Source organism: Liolophura sinensis, chromosome 6, assembly GCF_032854445.1.
Source record: "Liolophura sinensis isolate JHLJ2023 chromosome 6, CUHK_Ljap_v2, whole genome shotgun sequence".
NCBI lineage: Eukaryota > Metazoa > Mollusca > Polyplacophora > Chitonida > Chitonidae > Liolophura > Liolophura sinensis.
In genome coordinates this window covers 61182309-61205733 of record NC_088300.1, presented here as the reverse complement: position 1 = coordinate 61205733, position 23425 = coordinate 61182309, and the positions used below count along the sequence as shown (strand labels likewise).

Sequence of the window (23425 nt, the reverse complement as noted above, 5' to 3'; positions counted from 1 at the left end):
CCCCAGAATCATCCTGACTGTGAATGCCACACCATTTATACAGTGGCAATTAACACAGTTCAGCACACACACTACCATGTATCAGTTACAATGAGTATACTTATGATTCAAACAGAATAGCTCAAACAAAGAGCTACCTTGACATGATCGATCCAAAGCATGCTATTCTTTGCCATTACACTGCAAATCTAAACCATAGCTAATACATCTCTCTTTTATGTGCACTGTCATTAACACTGTCATGCAAAACAAAAACACTGGGCTTCATTATAGCATTGACGGAACATCCAGGCACTACGGAAGACATACTTTTTGCGACTGTTGTCAGAATTGACTTGCCAAAGTATATTAATATATAGGTGTAAACTTGATAATCTGTCCATTCTAATGGATAATCTGTTCATTGCAACTGTCAAAAAATATTTTCCACATGAAATGGTAAAAATTCTTCCAATAATTATAGTTGTACAATGAAGTCCTTGGGCCCACTTAAGCAGTTGTAGACTGTGTTGATGTCTTTCTTACTCCATTCTCAGATGTTCATTCTGGAACCCTGGTTCCCCCATGAATTGATGTCACTCTATCAGGACAACAACCTGAACTTAAAACCTCCCCCCATTAGTACAAACATCGTAAATCCACACTTCTACACTCTCTTCACTGTTTTTCGCAAACAGTGTTGCATGGATTAAAATGGCACCCAGGATCTTGGATGTCCTTAACATAAGACCAATTACTGTATTTCCCCTGAAGTTTATTATGTAAAAATGTACTTTTGAAACTTCATAATAAAGCTCTTAAATGGAATTGATCAGAATCCAGCAAAACGTGTGAAATACAGTAATGTAAAAGCCAATCCTGATCTTGTGGTATTGCACAAATACACAGGCATACTGAAGACAAGAGCATACTCCACACAGTTTAACGATGTTGGACACAAATAACAGCTGGCGAATGTGGGACAACTTTTCGGGAAATGCTCTCTAAAGGAATTCTATTTTAGAATGAACCTGATTGTCTTGCTAACACAAATTATTGTCCAGATTTGTAAGTTCATCCACAAGTTGACCTCAGTGACCTCTGCCACATTTTGACCTCACACGGGTCAGCCGCAGGTCTACCTCAATGACCTTTATACATCATCTCCTCAAATGCTCTTTGCTGTATAGTTCAATCAATTCTAGAATGTATACGGATGTCTCACTCAGTCAAATGTCAGGTGCATGACTTGATCCACTTATCCAGCCTTCTCAGTGAACTTTATGATCCTGGAAATGGTGTCGAAGAGTCCGGGAATATGTCTGACCCTCCTCTCTTGTCTTCTCCCAGGTAGGGCTGACAAGCAGGCTCCACTATCCACATCTGTTCAATCCTTCTGCAGTCTGAACAAGGATGCATGTATCAATCACTGAACCATTACAAATTTAATCCTGCTCTTTGGGCAATATTTTGAAGGAATTGTATTGATTGCTACATTGAAAGTTTGCTTTATACTACAAAACAAACGTATCAAATTCCAAGTCTGAGAAAATCATACGAATAACCATGGTGTGATTGAGCTGTGATTTTATCGGCCAAAACTCTCTCCTTTTCAGGCAAAATCAAATGGCTACATATGCCCACGGAGCATACCATGAAAGACTGAAAACCGTCCAATATTACTGGCCTAAAACACAACACAGTAAGTCAAACACAGTAAGTCAAACACAGCCATCTGCATGAAACTCTTCTATGCATGTGTATTTATTTATTTCACTGGTGTTTTGTAATGTGTTTATTCAAGATACTCTGAAGGCATTATTCTGTGTAGACTGATAGAATTATACTCTTTGTGAATCCCTGAAACTGGCCCTTTCAACTGATTTTGTCCCCAAAATCAAAAATTAAAATGTGCATAAATTGCACTGAAAGTTGCGCTTTCATCTGCAGAAAGTTTGAGATATTTGAGTACCAAGAAATGGTATGATTTCTTAAGTTGATTATGGTAACTTCTAAAAGCTAGCTAAAAGCTACCATGGCTGAGGGGGTTTGCAATGCAGCACAGCACAATGACCTGAGTGCCTTTCACCAATGTGGCTTCATTCATTCTGCATCTCCATCTCCATCATTCTGGCTTCCTCTCTGGCCGTAAGTGGGAAGGTCTTCCAGCAACTTGAGGATGATCATGGGCTTCCCCGGCTTCCTCCCACCATAATGTTGGCCGTCATCGTATAAGAAAAAACATTCTCGAGTACGGTGTAAAACACCAATCAAATAACTACATCAGAAATCTAGAAATGAACAATACAAACTGTTTTACAAACAAAGCCCTCTATCAGCTGTTAAAATTTTGTGCATTTGTATAGAGTCCCCACTCACCTGTAATCAGAGCAGGTAGTGTCCCCACCCACCCTCAGGGAGAGTATCTGTTCAGATAGGACTCTCTCTCTTTACTGGACTTCTCCTCTCTCTCCACCTCCTGCTGCACCTGCTGCCACTTTTGTACCAGGGACGACACTTTTTTCTTCTTCAGCGAAAGGCTACTGCTAGATATACTCTAAATTCAAAGAATCAGAATTAGGGTGGCTGAGAAATCCAAATGCTTGAAAGACATCTGCTAGATATACACCAAATACAAAGGTTCACATCACACATTAGGTGGTTGGCAAGTCATAATGCATGACAGACTTCTGCTGGATATTCACCAAATACAAAGACTCGGATCATACATTAGGTGGTTGGCAAGTCATAATGCATGACAGACTTCTGCTGGATATTCACCAAATACAAAGACTCGGATCATACATTAGGTGGTTGGCAAGTCATAATGCATGACAGACTTCTGCTGGATATTCACCAAATACAAAGACTCGGATCATACATTAGGTGGGTTGGCAAGTCATAATGCATGACAGACTTCTGCTGGATATTCACCAAATACAAAGACTCGGATCATACATTAGGTGGTTGGCAAGTCATAATGCATGACAGACTTCTGCTGGATATTCACCAAATACAAAGACTCGGATCATACATTAGGTGGTTGGCAAGTCATAATGCATGACAGACTTCTGCTGGATATTCACCAAATACAAAGACTCGGATCATACATTAGGTGGTTGGCAAGTCATAATGCATGACAGACTTCTGCTGGATATTCACCAAATACAAAGACTCGGATCATACATTAGGTGGTTGGCAAGTCATAATGCATGACAGACTTCTGCTGGATATTCACCAAATACAAAGACTCGGATCATACATTAGGTGGTTGGCAAGTCATAATGCATGACAGACTTCTGCTGGATATTCACCAAATACAAAGACTCGGATCATACATTAGGTGGTTGGCAAGTCATAATGCATGACAGACTTCTGCTGGATATTCACCAAATACAAAGATTCAGATCATACATTAGGTGGTTGGCAAGTCATAATGCACGACAGACTTCTGCTGGACATACACCAAATACAAAGACTCAGATCATATATTATGCAGACGACCTGTAATCTGAATCTTGTGAAAGATTTTGCATAATATCTGTTTTTTGTTTGTCTGCATGGTGTTAATCATCATTTTCAATAATATTATGGTCATATTGTGATGGGGTGATGGAATTAAATGGAATTACTTTAACACATATTTATGACACATCTTTATGGATGCATCAAATATAATGAAATATTATAGTATTGTCATACCTTATCTTTCTTCTTTTTCTTTTCCTTGTCCTTATGATGACTGGTGTTAGGATCCGGCACACCTCTTTCACCCTCAGCTGATGGGGCTACCTCTGGCACAGAGTTACTAGCTGGCCCCTCTGGCTGGGATAATGTAGGGTTGGGAACTTCATCCAGGTGATGTGCCCCTTGAGATGCAGGGGCATGGTTAGCGTGGGTGGGATCACCAGACTCTGGTCCTAACAAGAGCGGAGGCCTAGAGATGACAGCAGAATCTTTGGGTTCAGATGGGGCCTTTTCAACATCTTCCCTGACATCATCTATTTCCTCCAGGTCGATACTGTGAGTAGGAGAAACCTCATACGACCCTTCATCCATAGAGGCCTGTCCCAGCTCTGTAGACCCTGGAGTCTCTGTGCCTGGTGGAGGGGGCTCTCCTGGATGAACCAAGGGCTGTAACTCCTCCAGTTTACTCTCTACTTTCTCTGAAGTGTGCTTTATCCCTTTGTCAGTGTCTGTCAAAAATACAGCACATGTAGATTCAGTTATTTATTGAATAATCTGATTGATGTTTAAAAAGAGATGAACAAAACCAGAGTGCCCAGAGTAAACTAGCACCCTTGGCCAGATACTTGTACCAGCCAGCTACTAACCAGCTAAAACCAGCCACTACTGAAATTCTTCAACCTTTTCATATGTTTGCAAGGTGTTTCTTCAAGTACATTCCAAAGGCATTATTCTGTGTTGATTGATAAAATCATACTTTTTGTGAAGCCCTGAAACTGGCCAATCCAACCAGTGTAGTTTTGTCTCCAAAATCAAATTAAAAATGTGCATAAACTGAATCAAAAGTTGCTCTTTCATATGCAATGAGATTGTGGAATTAGGCCAAAACCTTAACTGGAGCCAGCGAGCCTTCCCAACCCCTCCGATTTTTAGAAATGAACTTCAGTAGTACATCAACACTATTAAATACTTAAGTTCACACACAGTTTTAAAACCTGAATCAATGTATTACCTTCCTTGCTCCCATCAGTCCTTTCCTGAAAATAGTAAAAAAAAAATAGAGTAAATATTTATGTAAATTACAAGGTCCATCTTAAGTAACACATACAAAAAAAAAACGAAAAGAGAGAGAGAGAGATAAGAAAATTTCAGAAGTACCAAAAGAGAAGTACTACTTAAAGATAACACACTAATGATGGCATTGATGTTTTGAACGTCCTGAATTTTTCAATAAATACATCAAAACAAAACTTTTAAGAAAACAAATCCTTGAAGTCAGTATCTCAAATGGTGGAGGATGAACTGATATGCATGTACCTGTATGTGTGCGGACATCGCTGGACTTGTACAATGAGAACATGAAACATTTTTTTTTCCAGCTCTTTATAATGGTGTCACATTAAGGACTGTACGTGTATGTTACATTAGAGGTCGATACATTGTAAAATTGTAGACATTTCACAATAACAATTTTTGACATAACACAATTTCTTAACATAAAAAAAGATGACCCTTCCCAATGTCAATCTAAGTGTTAACCAGCCTCTTTACCTTGTTCCCTTTATCTGTAGCACCATTTGTGACAGCAGCCTCCCCATCCTGTGGTACCCTCGCCTTTGTGACCTCTGTTGTCGTCGTTGCTGTCTCTGTATCATCCAGGTCCGGGTAGTCCCACTGTGAGTCTCCCGTCACCACATTGGTGTAAAAGTACCGCCTGTAATTCCTACACAGGTTAAGCACCCGAGAGGAAAAAAAAAAAAGAAAAACCAGAGATGAACTGAGGCCTACAGAATGGGAACAATCCCACTGAGGTCAAGATGACGTGGAATTGTTCAGGGTTTATGCTGCCAACTGAAAGAGAACAGAAGCTCAATGAATATTGCCTTATCTCCACAACAAGGACTTAGGTGTTGTACAAACTCTGTCGCAGTCAGCCTCCATCTTATCATCAAATGACTTGAGTGTAAAGTGTCACTGAAAAGCTTCCTGGGACCCTAATAAAACATCAAGACTCCCACAATCCACCTGGTCCACTCTTTAGCAGTGTAAACACTTCTCCTCGTATAGGACACACGTAGTCAATAGATCATACATCTGTTCTCCACTGCTGCAGGTCACTAACTGCCTGGGCATGAATCCAAGTCTCCAACACTATAGCATATTCCAAGGATGTCTTTTAACAGCCAACATCCTCTATGCAGCACTTGTGTTAATGAATAGGTACTTCACAGCATAATCACAGGTAAACAAGACAACTGACTTTCTAGCATCAATGTGAAACGGAAATCACCCATTAAGCAAACATTCAAGACAAATGAGAGTGAGTAACAGTCTTTTTCAAAGTTAATTGCACGCACAGCTTTTCTAAGTTTTCCTTTCATCAGCAGTGCTCGATGAACTATGTGGTCACATGTTGAATTGCAGCTCCCATTGGCACAGGCGCTGCTACTTGTACATGTAGATGGACAGGAGATCTGTCACTTGTTTTGCTCGGTTTTGCTCAGCATATAAACGTCTATATCACCATTACAGAAGAGAAATATTCAAAGTTCAGCATAAAACACCAATAAAGTGAACACATATGTTATCTGCTGTCTTTCCCCTTTCAATTACAGGAACTGACACTACCAATAAAATGTGCCATGTATATATACACCTCCTGTGGGGAGAAAAATTTACATTTAACTCTTTGGCAACAAATCCCCACCCGAGACATAGTTATGTAACTCACTGAACACAATACACAGTTTGGAATGTACTGCTCATGAACTGATTTATTTATTTATTTATTTGATTGGTGTTTTACGCTGTAATCAAGAATATTTCACATATCAGATGTCAACCGGCATTATGGTGGGAGGAAACCATGCTCAGAGAAACCCATGACCATCTGTAGGTTGGGAGAGAAAGCCAGCTTGGGCATGAGCTGGACTCACAGATGAGCTCCCCAAATCATTGTGCTGCCCTAGCACTCTAATACATCAGTGATGGATGCCTCCTTTTTTTATTTTTTTTTTATTTTAAACAACAACAGCAAATGACAGATTTGACAACCTGCTAAGGAAGTCACTGTCTCAGAACTACGATAACATGAAGTAATGATGAGTCTACACTACATGTGTAAATCAGTGAAAAGCCATTTTATTTCACAGATATCCAATTCCACTGCAGTTATTGTTTCTAAATAAGCGTAACCGTATTTGTGAAATACAGTTATCAACAAAACAGAAAAATTAAGTAAGTAGATCTGCTAAGGTAACCGATACCTGTCACATGACCACAAAGTAGATAAATGAAAGGAGAGAAGACTGATGATGATGATGTTGTCATTATGATACATCTCCTGCATCACATTTATAGATGTTTCAGTTAATGCAATTAATGCTAAAAAAAAATGGGTTTAAGAGCAGAACAAGGGACAAGCCACAGTAGAACAGAGTAGAGTAGAACACAGGACAGGGCACAGCAGAACAAAGTAGAGTAGATCATGCGACAGGGCACAGTTGGAGCAAAGTAGAGTAGAATATAGGATAGGGCAAAATGGAACAAAGTAGAGTAGAACATAGAGACGTGGCACAGTAGAACAAAGTAGAGTAGAAAAAAGGGCAGGCCATAATGGAACAAAGTAGAGTAGAACATCCGACAAGGCACAGTGGAACAAAGTAGAGTATAACATGCGACAGGGCACAGTGGAACAAAGTAGAGTAGAATACAGGGCAGGCCATAATGGAACAAAATAGAGTAGAATATAGGACAGGGCACAGTGGAACAAAGTAGAGTAGAATATAGGGCAAGGCCATAATGGAACAAAGTAGAGTAGAGCATAGCACATGGCAAAGCAGAAAAAAGAACAAAAAATGGTACAGCAGAACAGGATAACTTCATAAGAAACACAGCAGGAAGGAATCCAAGTACAGTAGGACAATCTGGCTTAAGCAGTGTAAAACAAAGAATAGAACAAAGCAGAGAAGCACAGAAGTAGCAAAGCCAGAAATTACAAAAATAACTCAACTAGCAGACGCACACAGTCACCACACAGAAGTGAGATTACGCTTGTGCACAAACCTGTTACAAGACAGATCTCAAATAAAACACGGCTGGTAATTTGTACAAAGAGAACAGACAGATTTTTTGACCAATGAGAGTAAACAGAGAAAGTGCAATGGTCTACCATAAAGGATACCTAAAGAAAAAAAAAACTTTCAGCTTTAATGAACGATTTTTCAGATGCCTTTGTGAATGGAACAGAGAACATACAAATAGACCGATGTTGGATAAAAAAGTGTAGATATCTGTATAAACATTTATTCACTCTTTAAATACATTGAGAATATGACAAAGCTGCACTGATTAATGCCCCTCGACCCAGGGGAACATCACAAGGCTTCCGATAACAAAGCAGGGATAAAATATGGACGAAGAAATATGAACTTTGACCCAAGAATGTAGGTCAAAGGTCAGTAAGCACTGAATACAATATAACCTATTCTAATGGACCTGCCAATGCAGTTAATCAATGTATGAGATTACAAGTAATTCAGCTCAGTAGCTTTCAGGATATAATCGTGACTAGTGTCTGCATGTAATAGGCAAATTTAAATTGACTTAAAACAGTAGGTCAAAGGTTAGTTGAGCTAACCACAATCTAATTAGATATTCGTACCCATCAATGAATCCACTGATGTAATTTCTCCGAAACTGGCCAGGTAGTTTTGGCGAAAATTTATTTCTTTATTTGAATTGAGTGTAATTTAGCTCTCAAGAATTTGTTACTGATACTTCTTCACTTAAACCACAACCCAACATTTTGAAGACAATGTGCTTCTACAGCTTATGAGGCTATTATATCACAGGTAATAAAACAGGTGAGTACTCTGATCTATGAGCATAACTGAGTATCTTACAACATTTATCTCAATAGACTTTGGAAATAAATTCATCAAATTTCATAAATACTAGTATACATGTATACCAATGCACATAAGATGCTTTGCTGATTGATGATGGATGGATGGATGGATGAGTCTTGACTTAAGTTCATTAATGGAGAGGGACATAATATTCAACTGTTCACCTGTGCCTGGGTAAATGGTTACAAACAGCCAACATGGCTGACTTTTGCTGACTGACGTTTGTTGACATTTTGCTGACAAATACACAGAATAATACTTAAAAGACAGAATCATTATTCACATGTTAAAATGTCACAAAAGACACAGAACCCTGGGGGAGGTTGAATTTACAACACAATAATGTGCCATACGGTCATTGCCAACCTACCAGGTATAAACGGCAAAAATCAGCCATGTGTTGCCATAAATTTCTATTAACCTATGTATACAGAAGTGTACTGCTTATTCCCCACCACACACTCCCAACCCCACCACACAGAAAAAAAAGAGAACGTCTTATAAGATCAAAAATTTTAAAACTCACCACCTGCCATCTGCCTTCACCTCTTGTTGTTGTCATGCTGGGAATCGGCTTGACCAATCAGATCTTCAGCGTCGTCTTCTTCAGGGTTCGTGACGTACGAATCACGGACAAAGATTGATACAAACATGACATACATATTGGAGGAACACTCCAGCATGGACCAGCAGTCCTCGCTTTGTCCTCCGTGTTGGGAGACGTGAAAATTGTCCGGGATTTTTTGACAGAGAGCTTGGAAGCTGTATAGATGTGCCTCCTTAAATCAGACGCTCACCCTCATGGCTTGTGATAGTGGGAGATTTACAAGAGGGAGTGTGGTCCATACCATGAGTGCTTGAGAGGAAGGGAGATAACTAGAACAAGTAGATCGTACCTGTTCCAGTGGGTGGACCAGCCAGGGGGAGCTGCACTGTCTTCATACTTGAGCAGTTGGTCACTGGCATCCTGGAGTTTTTTCAGTAAGTATTGATTTGATAATCCTCCAGCCTCCCAATCCTGTATCCTTGTCTTAAATAAAAAACAAAAGAAAAAAATATCAATGAAAACTACAAAACAAGTAACAGTTACCATCAATTGATTTTTCAAATATTAAAAAAAGAAAAGGAAATCCATTTGTTTTCATAATTTTAAATCCCTAAACTAGAAACTCCTAATGAGACCATCAAAATGAAGACAAAGTTGGCCATTTTATTCAGTACTTCAGAATCACGATGAATACATACACTGTGCTTTTTCACATTCCATTCCAGAGAGCTCTCCAAAGCTTGTGCATGAATTTCACTTCAGAATACATGTATTCCGCTCCATACATAGTACACATATACATTTTCTCACTTCTACGAATCTGGTGCAGATCAGGGGAGATACCAAACTCACCTCTAACGATATAAGGAGCATCTGAAGACCTGATAATCCCTCCTTCACAATCTCCAGGAACTGTAGCTTTCCAAACACTGTCTCTGAAATCTCCACTATTGTCTCCTAGAACACACACGAGCAGCTAGACAGAGATCTCTCAGTATATACAAAGTATAGCTTCTAGGGTTAAGTTTTCATGTCATTTACAATTGGCTATCTGTGGTATTCTCTCCAGTAAAAGAGGGCATTTCACATAAAAATTCATCAAAAAAGTTCAAATTTAGATTCAGATAATCTCATTAACAACTACTTGATAAATCTTTTATTTTTCCAGCTGGATATCATCCTAGATTTCACAAAAGCCTGACACAATAATTTGTGAGATGAAATAAACTCTCAAAATACAAGTGATGGACGAAATTTGAGATGTTGGGATGGTAACAGTTGGATCTTAAGTTCCACTGTAGCTTTCATGTCTTGGTCCGTGTTTGCACCTTTATACAAGTACCTGCAAGTCATAAACACATCAGCAAACATCAGGTACATCATAAATATGTACCTATGCAGAACCATATCTAGAGCCATCTTATTTATTATTCTGACTAGTATTTTACGCCGTAATCAACAATATTTCACTTATACAACAGCAGCAAGTATTATGGTGGGAGGAAACCAGGCAGAGCCCAAGGAAATTCCATAACCATCTGCAGGTTGCTGGGATACCTTCAAATATATGAATGGAGAGGAAGCCCGTATGAGCTGGACTTGAACCCACAGCTACCGCATTGTTGAGGTTCCTGAGTAATTGCATCATGCTGACATGCTAACGACTCTGCCATAGCCTAGAGTATAGCCTTTTTAGTTCCTGAAAACATTTGGGCCCCCATACTCTTTGGCACCCACACTAATCACACTGTATAAAAACTAACAAATGAACTGAACAAAAATATGATAATTTACCATCAAAGAGTAAAATTTTGAAACAAATTTCTATTATTCACAGACTTAAAAGCTCTCAAGCACGGTCACAACGTCACCTTCAAAATCTGGAGATCAGAACCTTCAATGTTTCCTAGATATGGCCTTGATGTACTACCTTTATAGTTTTATCTTCATCTTTCACTGATGAAGCAGTAGTGTCAGGTTTTGGGGGTAACACATCGGTAGGTGTTGCTGGCCTGGGTTCAACTGAAAAACAATAATACAGGCACACATGTAAGACAACAGCAGCTTTCAATATATAAGAAAAGCTAGTTCCAAAATAACTACTTGAACACAAAACACAAAAGGTGTTACATCTCAGAATCTACTGTTCAAAAATTTATTTTACTTGTTGGTGTACTCAAGAATATTTCACTTATGGGAGAGTGGCCAGGAAACCAGGAAACGGTGGGAGGAAACCAGGCAGACGTCAGGAAAAAGCTGGGACTTGAACTCACAGCAACCATATTGGTGAGAGGCTCCACATCATTCTGCTTTGCTAGCACACCAACCACTCAACCACAAAGTAAGTTTAGAAGTGTAACAGCAGCTACCTTTCTTCTTTAACCTATTTATAAAAAAAAGTCTGATGACATATATATTTTTCATTAAAGAGCATTAAAGAAATGTGAACAGGCATTTTATAGAAGTGTTACTACATGTATATGAAAAAAAAAAAAAAAGCACCGATCATGCACCGAAGTACTGAAGTATAGCCAGAAATAATGCTGTACTGATGCTTCTGACACAACTGTTAGAAAATTAACCTTATTTAGCTCGGCAGTTGTCTCTTTCAACCTTACACCAGGAACATTTTTATATCATGTAAAAATGTACGACAATACAAATTGTATGAAACTATATGGAAACTATGGAGGAGTTCACCGTGTTATATAAGACACACCTGTGATGACACTGGTCAGAGCACGGTCTTTGCTCTTGTCCTTATGCTTATGTTTGCTACGCTTCCTGTGCGACCTGTATTCGTCAGAGTCTCCACTTTCTTGATCCGACAGCGTCCTCTTATGATCAGAGCCATGTTTACTCTTCTCTCGACTAGAGCTTTTGTGTCGATGACTTTTCTTGTCCTCTTTTCGATCGTCCTTCTTCTTTTTCTCTTTATGCTCAGACTTTCGATCCTCTTTACGTTCACTTTTTCGATCGCTTCTCTTATCCTCTTTGGAACTCCTTTTCTCTTCTCGGCTGCTCTTTTTCTCGTGTCTCTCTTCAACCTTCCTTTCTCGGCGTTCTAATGACACTCGATCATCTTTCACTTCAATCAATTTTTTAAAATTTCGATCCTTCTCCTCATTATCAGCCTTAAACTCTGTTAACAGCTTTGGGGAATTTGTGGAAAGTTTAATAGCATCTTTCAGATCTTCACTCGACTTATCAACACCATCAGCACTGTCCTGAACAACCACAGGGGTAACTGTCTCTGGTATTATTTTACCAGGCGCAGTAATGAAGTCATCAGGTTTGCTCTCAGAAGAACCATCTTCAGTGGGCACAGTGCAAACTGCTGTCAAGTCATCAGCATTGGAACTGGTTGTTTTGGTAGTTTCTTCAACCTTCTCAATCACAGAAGTCTTGGAAATTTCCTTTATCTCAGCCTGCAGATTATAATGAAGAAGTACAGGAAGTGTGGCAATTGGTTGTATTTAATACCCTACAGCATGTTGGAATGTTATGAATGAGTGGAAGATGTAACCAGGGGTCAAAGCATTGACTTGTATTTAAGAGCCCAAAATAAAAATGATGGCCACATCTTCATTATTTATTTAATTATTTGATTGGTGTTTTACGCCATACTCAAGAATATTTCACTTATACGACGGTGGCCAGCATTATGGTGGGTGGAGACCGGGCAGAGCCCGGCGGAAACCCACGACCATCCACAGGTTGCTGGAAGACCTTTCCACCTACAGCGACCACATCTTCAGGTCAGGTCATCACAAAGATGACTTTGAATCATGCAAATATTCATAATACTAAAACCATAAATGGCTGGTTTGTTATACAAATTTAACCACTTTAACCATTGTGTTTCGATGTGTCTAAATGTAATCTAATACATTTCACACCTTTTTATCATTTTGGACGACCTCAATTTGTGTTGAAGTCATCAACTCAAAGAGCTCAACATATCGAACACTCTGACTACTGGTAACTATGGAGGATTAGATGCATCATAACTAAACTAAACAAACTTGACTATAGCTTCTGTGTGGAACAACTCCAGACCATGATTACTATTACCCTAATTCCTCAAACCTTTTCGCATATGAAACAGCAACTTCCAGTGAAATTTATGCGCATTTTAAATTTGATTTCGCAGACCACATTGGATGGGTTGGCTAATTTCAGAACTTCACAAAAAGTAAAATTTTATCAGTCTACACAGAATAATGCCTTAGAATATGATTGAATCAACACCTTCTAACATATGAAAATCTTGAAGAATTATAACAGCATTATTACATTGGCAAACCATCCATAAATTTGACTCAAGTTACTCAATTTTAATTGGGAATGCAGTTTAACATGACACAAAGCCATTTGCCAAATCAAAAAACATATCTGAAACATCACTTTTAAGTTGTTCACTATATAATGGCATAATGGCAGTCAGATAAAAATCTGTAAATTTAATATTTGTTCTCACAGCCTCTAGCACAGTTAAACTCTTCTCCCTGACTGCTTTCACAATGTACTGAACATTTTTCCATTCATAATTTAATGAAGTCATATCAGACAGTGGCTCAGCTCAAAATGTAATTAAAGCTAAAACATAAATATAATATAAGATTTTTTTCTCAACTATCATCATTCTTTGTTGAAGTCGTCTAAAGTTCTACCTAACAGACTGAAAATAACTGGCAGCATGAAACAGAAATGGATCATTTTTAATTTTCTATATTCTGAGAAAAGATCTGGAATCGGTCTTCAGACTGTTGGCGCATGTGCATATTAACATGAAGCAGAAATATGTTCATATTTTAACACTAAATTATCAATTTTCTTCATGCACCTTCGTACCTGTTTTCGCTCCAGCGCTAATTCTAACTCTCTGTCAATATCGTCAATATCAAAATCCAGATCATCGTCTTCAGCTTCAGCAGGTTCAGCAGTTACTGTGGGCTGCTTCTCACTTTTATCTGCATCATCTTCACTGGCATCGTCAGAGTCATAATAATCAGCTGACAGCAGCTTGCCACTGCCCTGGACAACACTCACAGCAGAGTTGCTCCCCTTGTTATCCTCTCCGTGACCTGCTTTGCTGCTATCTTCAGATGGCTTCTTAGGTAAAAATGGTCCATACACTTGAGTTTCTCTCTCACCTGAGTCTCCTGCTTTCTCAGTGCCTGCCAGCCTACACAGCCAATAAAATAAGTACAGTGAGTATCCGATAAAGCTTCACTTGTTTCAAGTGATAAAGGTAGAATCAGTTTCTCCATTGTATGAGCTGCGTACAACATAAGAATTCCACCAGAATCATTTAGCTTCACTTTCACACAACTTTCACACAACTTTCACACAACTTTCACACAACTTTCACAACCGTGAATCCATCTCACAAATAATTCACTTTATATGATGGTGGTCAGGTTTACAGTCTGGAAAAACCACTCCTCCTTAACCTGATTCATTACAAAGGGTAGGACATAAGGCAGCAGTGAAGACAGCCAGAGAGGGACTAGTTCATAAGCACTTATCTCTGAACTGATGTGGACTAGACAGCTCGGCTGGTGTTGGCGAACTTCAAGAAATTTGAGGTCAAGCTTTCTGCTTTAGTTTTCCCGAAATATGTGACATGTATAGATTTATAATATAGCTAGATATAAACAACACTAGGCATTGGTACTACAAAATATACTGAAGTAATTGTATATATCACAGCTCCTACCAAGCGATATCTCTGTTGACAACCAAAGAACTATCTCCCTTGCTCTTTCCTTTTTCAAGACGGCAGGAACTTTCCAGAGAGTCGCTATCTGGCACTCCAGCCAGTTCAGGGGTGACATCTCTGTTTCAGAATGAACCATGGCTAGGACCTTTTGTGTAAAGTTGAACTATAAATGACCTACCCTGCCGCCTGTGATCCCCCTGTGATTTTCACTGTTTTGCCAGCTTGTTCTAAGGCCAACACTTTCTCCTCAAAGGCCTTAAATTGGAGCAGGTACTGAGTGTATTCTGGGGGTATGTCCCAGGTAACCTCATTCGTATCTATATGCCAGTAATAGTAGCACTCTGTGTTTTCATCCAGGCACTGCTGCCAACATGTCACTGGCTCTACAAAGGCAGCAAGAGAGTTACGCTTTAAACAGGTGTCAGGTACTATACCTAATTTATTTTTTTATTTGATTGGTGTTTTACGCCATACTCAAGAACATTTCACATATACAACGGCAGCCATCATTATGGTGGGAGGAAACCAGGCAGAGTCCAGGGGAAACCCAGGATCATCCACAGGTTGATGACATATCTTCACATGTACAGCCAGATACGAAGCCAGCATGAGCTGGAACTCATAGCAACCAAACTGGTAGAAGGCTCCTGGATCACTGTGCCATGCTAACCCCTTCGACCACCAAAGCCCCCAACTTAAGGAAATCTTACAACCATTATTCTAATATACTAAAAACAATAAAAATTAAAGTTTAAGTCATTATCATCTATTAAATCATAGTTTGTTATACTTTTCTTGGCAAAATGGTTGAACAATATGTATAAATTGGCATTTATAGACAACATCTGCTTGTATGATACACTCACTAGTTTCTTCTGTTTATGACTATCAAAACTTTGTGTACATGTTGTATGTCCTCATCAAAGAGGTATTCCAACAACAAATACATGCATCTGGGTTGGGCTAAATCCTTAACAAATAAATGAATAAGTTTCTTGGTATAGTTAATAATGATTTAATGGTTTAAAGTCTTGGCTACCTTCCAGGTACACTACATTGCTGTCTGCTGCTTTTCCCTCCACTTTTGTTGGTAGTTCTGGGGTACTCTCCTTTTCAGGAGCCACTTTCTCCATCCCTTCTTGTCCATCCTCCTCTTGGTCATCAGAAGGGGGTGGGGCGACGCTTGATATCGCCTCTATTTCCTGGAGACAAAAAACGTACCAGCCAAGATGTTGGATTTATTTATTCGCTTGACAGGTGTTTTATTTATATATTTATTTGATTGGTGTTCAACACCGTATTCAAGAATGTTTCACTTAAATGACAGTGGTCAGTATTATATTGGCAGGAAAACGAACAGAGCCCGGAGTACTACCACGACCATTCACAGGTTGCTGACAGACCTTCCCATGTAAGACCGGACCAAACCAGGTGACTCGGCTGGGCCACCCCCCTCCACTACAATCCCACAAAAATCATTATCAGGTCACTGGACAACAAACACACTCCTTTATTCCATTAAGCTGATTACTTCTGAAATTAAATGTATTCAAGCTTCGCACAAAAATACAAATCTGATTACATTCTGAGGTTATCGCACGGACAAAGTAGTTAACTAATACAATGTTGATCCATTGATAAGTAAAACTAAATTTTATTAAATTTGGATCATTAGTTCTGAGGGCATCACCCTAACAGGCAATAAACAAATAAATGAACTCCTTTTTGAGCGGATTCATAGGCTTTGCTTTGAACAGATAATTAAACTCACAGCCATAAAGTTAGCCAATTCAGAGTCTATTTTCTTCCCTTCTTGAGGTCCTTCTGAGTGACTGCCTCCATTCGATTTAAAATCTGATCAGAAAAGAGAAATAAAACCATCAAAGTTTCTGTGAAATTGCTTCAACAGCATAATTGTGGGTTTTCATAATTAAATCATGAGGTTAATTCGTCATGATCAAAACTGTTGTACGTGGACAAATTATTTATGTCCATCTTAAAAATCAGTCAATAATGAGTTTTAAGTGAAATTAAAATTAAGTACGATCAGCTAATTATACAGAAAGGACACAACCACTGGTCTGATGGAGATGTACTTGTCAGGTGTATTGCACAGGACCCAAGGAAGTACAGTGTCATGTACTGAAAATTGCATCACCAAATTATTTATTTCATAGTCTAGAATATTTCACTTATACGACTGCGGCCAGCATGGTGGTAGGAAACAGGGCAGGGCTCAATGCAAAACTATGGCCATCCACAGATTGATGACAAACCTTCGGCCAGAGAGGAAGCCAACGACCAAATTTGGTGAGAGGCTCCTGGGTCATAGTGTCGTGCTGGCATACTAACCACCTCTGCCCCACAGCAGATTATTCAAGAATAATTAGCAGAACACCGCACTGTTTTGATAAATCCAGCTTGTTTTTAATTCATATTCCTATTTCTTTATTCTTTGAAACAAAAAGACCACTCTCTTACCAATGCCAGATCTGCCGTCGTCTTCTGTATCAGGGTTTCTCTCATCACTGTCCATATCCATGTTCTCCTCATACAGGTAGCCAAGTTGCCTGAACATGGGAGCTGTGAGAAAAACACAAACAATGACCACAATTAAGCTGATATTGAAGACAAACACACAGTCTTTCATATTAGTTCAACAATTTCCATTATGAGAAAATCTTCAAAAAAAGGTAAAGAGACTGATTTCCTTTTGTGCCACAACTTTTAAAGGACGAGTTAAATAATCATCTTGAATATGTGATTTACCTCATGTAAAGAGATATGTACCCATGGATATGGAAATGAAATGAAAAATGAAAATTTGCATCCCCAACAAAATGCTGTCACTGACCTTCATTTACGTCATCTTCTTCCTCTTCTCCATATCGAGAATTGTATCCATACTGAGCTGCAAACACCAGATCAAACATGATCATTAAAGCTTTACCTCAAAACTGATTTCTGTTAACTCTGAGTACATATACTATTCTGCTCATGCAATATGTCACCTTAACACATTTAACTTTGTGCAGGGAAGCTTACTCCTACATCTGGAGATTATTTCAGTAAAATGTGAATTTAAAGTTTGGTTCAAGTCTACACTGTTATCACCTTCATTTGTAAAAAGTTTGCTCAACCTTTTTTACGCCAAACAGCACACAGCGCAGAAAAAAGGATTTATGTAACAACCATTCAAATTGGTGTGGCCTAAATAATAATAAAATAAATAAATATAAAGTACCAATTAAAACTCACTCAGAAAGCTATCTCGGCCATCATCTTCCAACTGTAGCACCTGTCGTCGTCTGCTACCTTGTAGCTTATCTCGGCGACGTCCCATCCTGAGCTTTTGGACAGTTCAAACTCACACCACGGCTTCCCCTGAGAAAATGTAAACAAAGCCTTGAACACAAACAAATCTTGACATAAAACAAGGCTGGCAATCTAGTTGTTAAAAGAAATTTTTTTATCTTCGGGCAGGGTGATTGGCCGCAAAGATTTTATCCCATTCTCTTTACAGGCATTCAATTTTTAAGGAGAATGTTGGGTAGGATAAAATTTTCACTGCCCATCACCTTGCCCGAAGTCAGGAAAAAAAAAATTCCAAACATGGCAGATGTTGATTTCAGTTGTCCGATTCTAAACAACTGGATTACTGTTGAAGGATGGTTTACCAATGCTGGCTTTGATATATTACATTTCTGGCATTTCAGGGAATTGGTTAATAGCAAAAAAAAAAGGTAGAGTTCGAGCCGTTTTTTTAAAATGAAATTGTCCGCATGGAAGTCTATATGACCGCAGCTTGGCTTTACGGTAGGAACGTCCAGCTTAGCTTTCTGTTACACATTCACTTGCTTGACAACAATGTTAGAATGTATATCAAAACGGTATAAATGTAATAAATCAGAAGTTGTCATTTACATTCGTACCCTTGCTATTCAGCTCACATGAATTTGTCTTTAATTTTATCTGCCTGTAATTATGAAATTCCTCAAGGAGTTGCCAGTTCCTTCTGCTAAGTTGCCAATTTCTTCTGTTTTCAATAGCTGCTTTGAGAACTATATCAAAGTAGTCTGACATCTGTTGTCTTCATTATTCTCTGCCTAATCACAGCTTCGAGCCGTCATTCAGCACGGCAGAATCGCTGAGCACTAAGTTCAGCTTTTTCACTTCTGGTTAATGGAAATATCAGACATTATTATAAATCTAGCGTTATTTAAAATCCACAAGAGTAACTATAATTTCAAATACAGCTAACGCTTCTGAATGCTTTAGGCTCATATTAATAAGATATGCTAAAACTTGTACCAATATCTGGAAACGAACAGTAGAGTTCTGAGTGACAGTCACTTTCATCTTTTTCATGTACAGGCTGTTCTGGATGTGATTTTTTTCTATGGTTTCAGTTTTAAACTGATCTGAAAACTCGGGTCTTCGCAACCGATGATAAAATGGTTTTATTTAACGGGTAAATGAATACAATATGTGTCAAACTGAAGTCAGGCAATGGTCTTTCAGCCATTGAGGTAGATACGCACTTAGATGTTTTCTTTTCATTCGTGTTTTGAAACTGTCACATGCTTTATGGGGTTAAGTGGTCAAATGTAACACATCCCACCTATGGCCATTGAATAGTAGTGGATCATCTGATTTGGTGAACAAATTGCTGCCTAGTGTGTTTCTCTTGCAGCTTATCTCAAGAGCAAATGCACAAGGATCTACCACATGCAAGAAAGCATTAATCCCAAGTTAAAATAAAGTTTGAGTCCTACTGTGCCAGTAATGTACATACAACACTATTAATTTCAAAGATTCCCGAGTTGTTCCTCTTTCCTTTCTACCTCCATGTTCAGAGCTTCTCCGATGTTGATTGTGAAATTCTTAAAATCGTCACAGCTGAGAGCATTATCCGGATCTCAGTTTTCGTCATGTCGAGTGCAAAACATCGCTAACATGCATCACAAAACGTTTAAAACATAAATTCTCCCTCGATATTTAAGTGATAATCATTATAACAAACAATTTCAGGTTCATACAAACGATATTCACTAACAGCTTCTAAAATTTTACCTAAGTTGGCTCGAGACATGGTGTTTACTTCAGCCGTCGAACATCATGTCTTCGTGGTTGTAACAGCGATTTCCATTGGTTAAGAAGGAAAGGTCGTGTTTAGCCGTCACTTTGAGCGCGTGCTTAAAGAGAAATGATAGAGGACGAGAAAAAAAAGCGACAATGGAAACTTCTTTTGGTGTACTTTCGTTGTTGATCTTGTTATTCAGTTTGAAAACGTTCAAGCGACAGCGCAACGACGAAAGACGACGATGAAAGAAATCCAATTTTTTTTTTGTACGATGTGGCGCTTTAGGCAAAAGTTTTTTCAACACTAAAAGTGTAACAGTTAAGATAATATTTTCAATAATATTTTGACCATCTTAATGCTGTGCCTTCTTATAGCATAACAATCACAGAATGGTCATATTATTTAATGCTGCCGCACTGAAGCATCATCTACTTTTCATATTTTCACATTCAAATCAAACAAAAATCATCTAATACAAATCACCCAACTAACTTGTCCTGCATTTTTACAGAGTAAATTTTAGTATAAATTATAATATGTGCATAACATCACACCCAAAGCATATATCCCGTAAGTATTCATTATTCAATCAGGGCGGCCAAAGAAGCCGATGAGAGTTATTCCCCTTTAACCAGCAACCGGTGCTGCCTGAATAAATTACAGACGGCAAGCTTAGGGGGCTGAGGTCGGCGATATTGCAGTTAGGCCTACGTACTGGCCACGAATCGATTTTTCCAAGGCGACCTTGTACATGGTCTATTTATGGCGCTATATTTTCACTTGACATTTTGCCGTTAACATCACATTTCTTAATTTGCCCATGTCTTAACGTTTGTTTTCGCCACGAACCGGGGTTTTGAGCAGGATAAAAAAGATGGACGACAATTTCGTGACGGCAGTTCAGGGAGGAGAGGAAGATGCCGTCTGCAAGGCCCTTCAAAGCTTCAACGCATCGGTAAGTAGCCTGGGCTTGGCTCTCTGATCTGAATTCAATGGGGGGAAACAAAGAAAGAGGGACAGCGATTCACCATCAAAAACGTGATATTAGAAAAACGTCCAGCAGGATCATGAATTATGTTAATGATTGACAACTGTCCATTTCTTGAGACCACAGGCACAATCAACATGCCTGGCACCGGGATTATTTGTTGAAAGCGGGATGTATATGACGATTCACTAAATATGCCAGGGTTATGACGCGGCTAAACAGCCACCATGTACGCATCTCATTTCTCTTCTACATAAACCACCTGTAATCCAGATTAGTCTTCAGCTTGGATGCAAAGCTTCACTGCTTCTTGTGACAGACGTACATGTAATGGTAACAGGCAAACATGTGCCTTTATGCTATAGGCCCCTATGGTACACTCTTGTGTATAATAATACAGTTCATCGTGTTACAGATTACTAATATCTGAGTCTGACCATCATATTATACATACATACATATACATACACATGTATGCCCAGAATGCTGAGTTGTGGTTAGTAGGTTACTTGTGCTGACCTTACAGCCTAACCATTTGTGGCACCATGGCTAGGAAGGAGTTATTTTTGGTGGTACGTGGTCATGGAAATGGAACAGATAATTGTGATGTTCCCATTACACGCAAAAGCGGGTTATTATGACTTGTTTCGGGATATTTGCTCAGCCATGCTCTTTGCTTTAACTACCTTTACTTTGGGCATGTGTGTTGTGTGCCACAGTATTTTCACTAATGCAATCCAAATGTTAGCAGCGTCATTAGCGCCACTTCAGTCAGCTAACTACCTGTTGCCTGGGCAAACACCAGGAGACCAGAGATCTAATTTTGTCCCTGGTCATTGATTATCTAGAAGGCAAAGTCATGCCATGCAAACAATAGTTTTCTGGGCCAAACAGTGGGGATGGAGATGGTTTTCTGCAAACAGAAACATACATCCTCATGAAATGTTCACAATAAGATTTAGCTGTTTGGCTTGTATATTATTGAAAATAATTCCAATACTTTGCTGTTAAAATATTATGTCATCTGATATCAGTAATTTGACAGAATTTTTGCCTATAGGTTTTATTATTCCATTAACAATTTATTGGGTATGTATATAACATATTCTGAAGTGATAACTCCATGCAGACTTCTTTGATATGAAGCTTGAAAACAAGACGAATTCATCCAAACTACCCACAATATTTGTGTGTTCAAACATGTCCAATGTTGTGTATAGAAGAACATATTTGAATTCCTTCATGTTCAGTTGCTTTGCATGGGCAGTTTTAATTTTTGATGGATACATGTTCATAGATACAGAGGTGACGATTTGCCATGCCTCACACATGTCTATTTCTGCGGTTGCCATGGTAACCAGATTGCCTATTTCCCAACATGTGCATTCATCTAAGTAGATAGGTAAATATATGATGTGTCAGAGCTGCGACTCCATTGGGGAAGCTCTGCTACTTTGCATGTATGTAAATCTGGCCTAAATTGAAAGGTAAATATTTCTAACAATTTAGCGCTCTTTGAAGTGATGACTTTGACAAAAATTTAGGTCATTCAGTCTAATTTAAACAAGTGATATTATATTTCATTTATGTCCTTGTAAAACAACATTAAAGTGGATAAAATACATATTTACATGATACAAAATCATGTTTCTGATGAACTGGGCTCACTTTGAAGTCATTATTTTGAATTGTTTGAACAACTAAATGACCTAAACATTTTGACCCTTGAAGCTGTATAGTCCCTGGCAAACTGATGGTGTATTTCTCATACACTGCAAGAAGAACACTGGTTAATTCCACTTTGAGGAGAGTGATCATTTGCATGAAAATATACACTGTACCCCTTGTTTTGCACATGCAGGTTTAGTTTTGATGGATGCATAGACACAGGAGTGATGGTGTGCAGCGCCTTTCTGTGCTTGCTATTTTAGTGATTGCCACTTTCCCTGTATCTACTACATACTCAAATTCTTTGAATTTTTGGGACAGATATAAGTAGCGCTGAAAGCAGAATGCTATGTTTCCTGTCCAGCTTTTTGGAAAAGTAAAGATGTGAAGGTGTTGTTCATTAGATGGTCTAAACAGGTGAGAAATATGAAACTAAACATTTGTGCTACAGATACCTGTACATTGGCGAAAAAGAGCAGACCAGATGATAGGGTAAATACAAATTTGTTCAAGAGTTTAGTTGAACTGTTGTATTACCTGATTTATTGATGAAGTCAGATAAGTTTATATTCTACAGTTCAGGATCCTTTTTCACAAAGACCACTTATTACCACATACATACATCTATGTACATATTGAACCAAGTACATGTTACCATAATGTGTATTCTTGAGTACAGCGTAAAACACCAATCAAATAAATAAATAAATAAATACTGTAATGTGTATGGAATATCGGTTGTGTCAGTCGCTGTGGTAGAAATCAAACAGAATACTACACCACAGAAATTTAAACCAGAGCAGCAACAACAGTGTGATGGTTGACAAATTGTCACGCG

At 38.7% G+C, this 23425-nt stretch overlaps 1 protein-coding gene across 1 annotated transcript; it reads right to left on the bottom strand.

The window, feature by feature from the left end:
* Positions 1-883: 883 nt before the first annotated feature.
* Positions 884-19971, bottom strand: LOC135466351 (formin-binding protein 4-like). The gene is made up of 17 exons (XM_064743787.1): positions 19922-19971; positions 18107-18232; positions 17703-17759; positions 17330-17431; positions 16620-16702; positions 15888-16050; positions 15027-15231; positions 13978-14311; positions 11843-12551; positions 11054-11145; positions 9976-10080; positions 9473-9606; positions 5218-5389; positions 4679-4703; positions 3682-4175; positions 2359-2536; positions 884-1382 (listed from the first exon to the last, which is right to left on the bottom strand). Exons 2-16 carry the CDS (start codon positions 18189-18191, stop codon positions 2393-2395), a joined length of 2904 nt encoding a protein of 967 aa, XP_064599857.1. The 5' UTR covers positions 18192-18232; positions 19922-19971; the 3' UTR covers positions 884-1382; positions 2359-2392.
* Positions 19972-23425: the final 3454 nt, after the last annotated feature.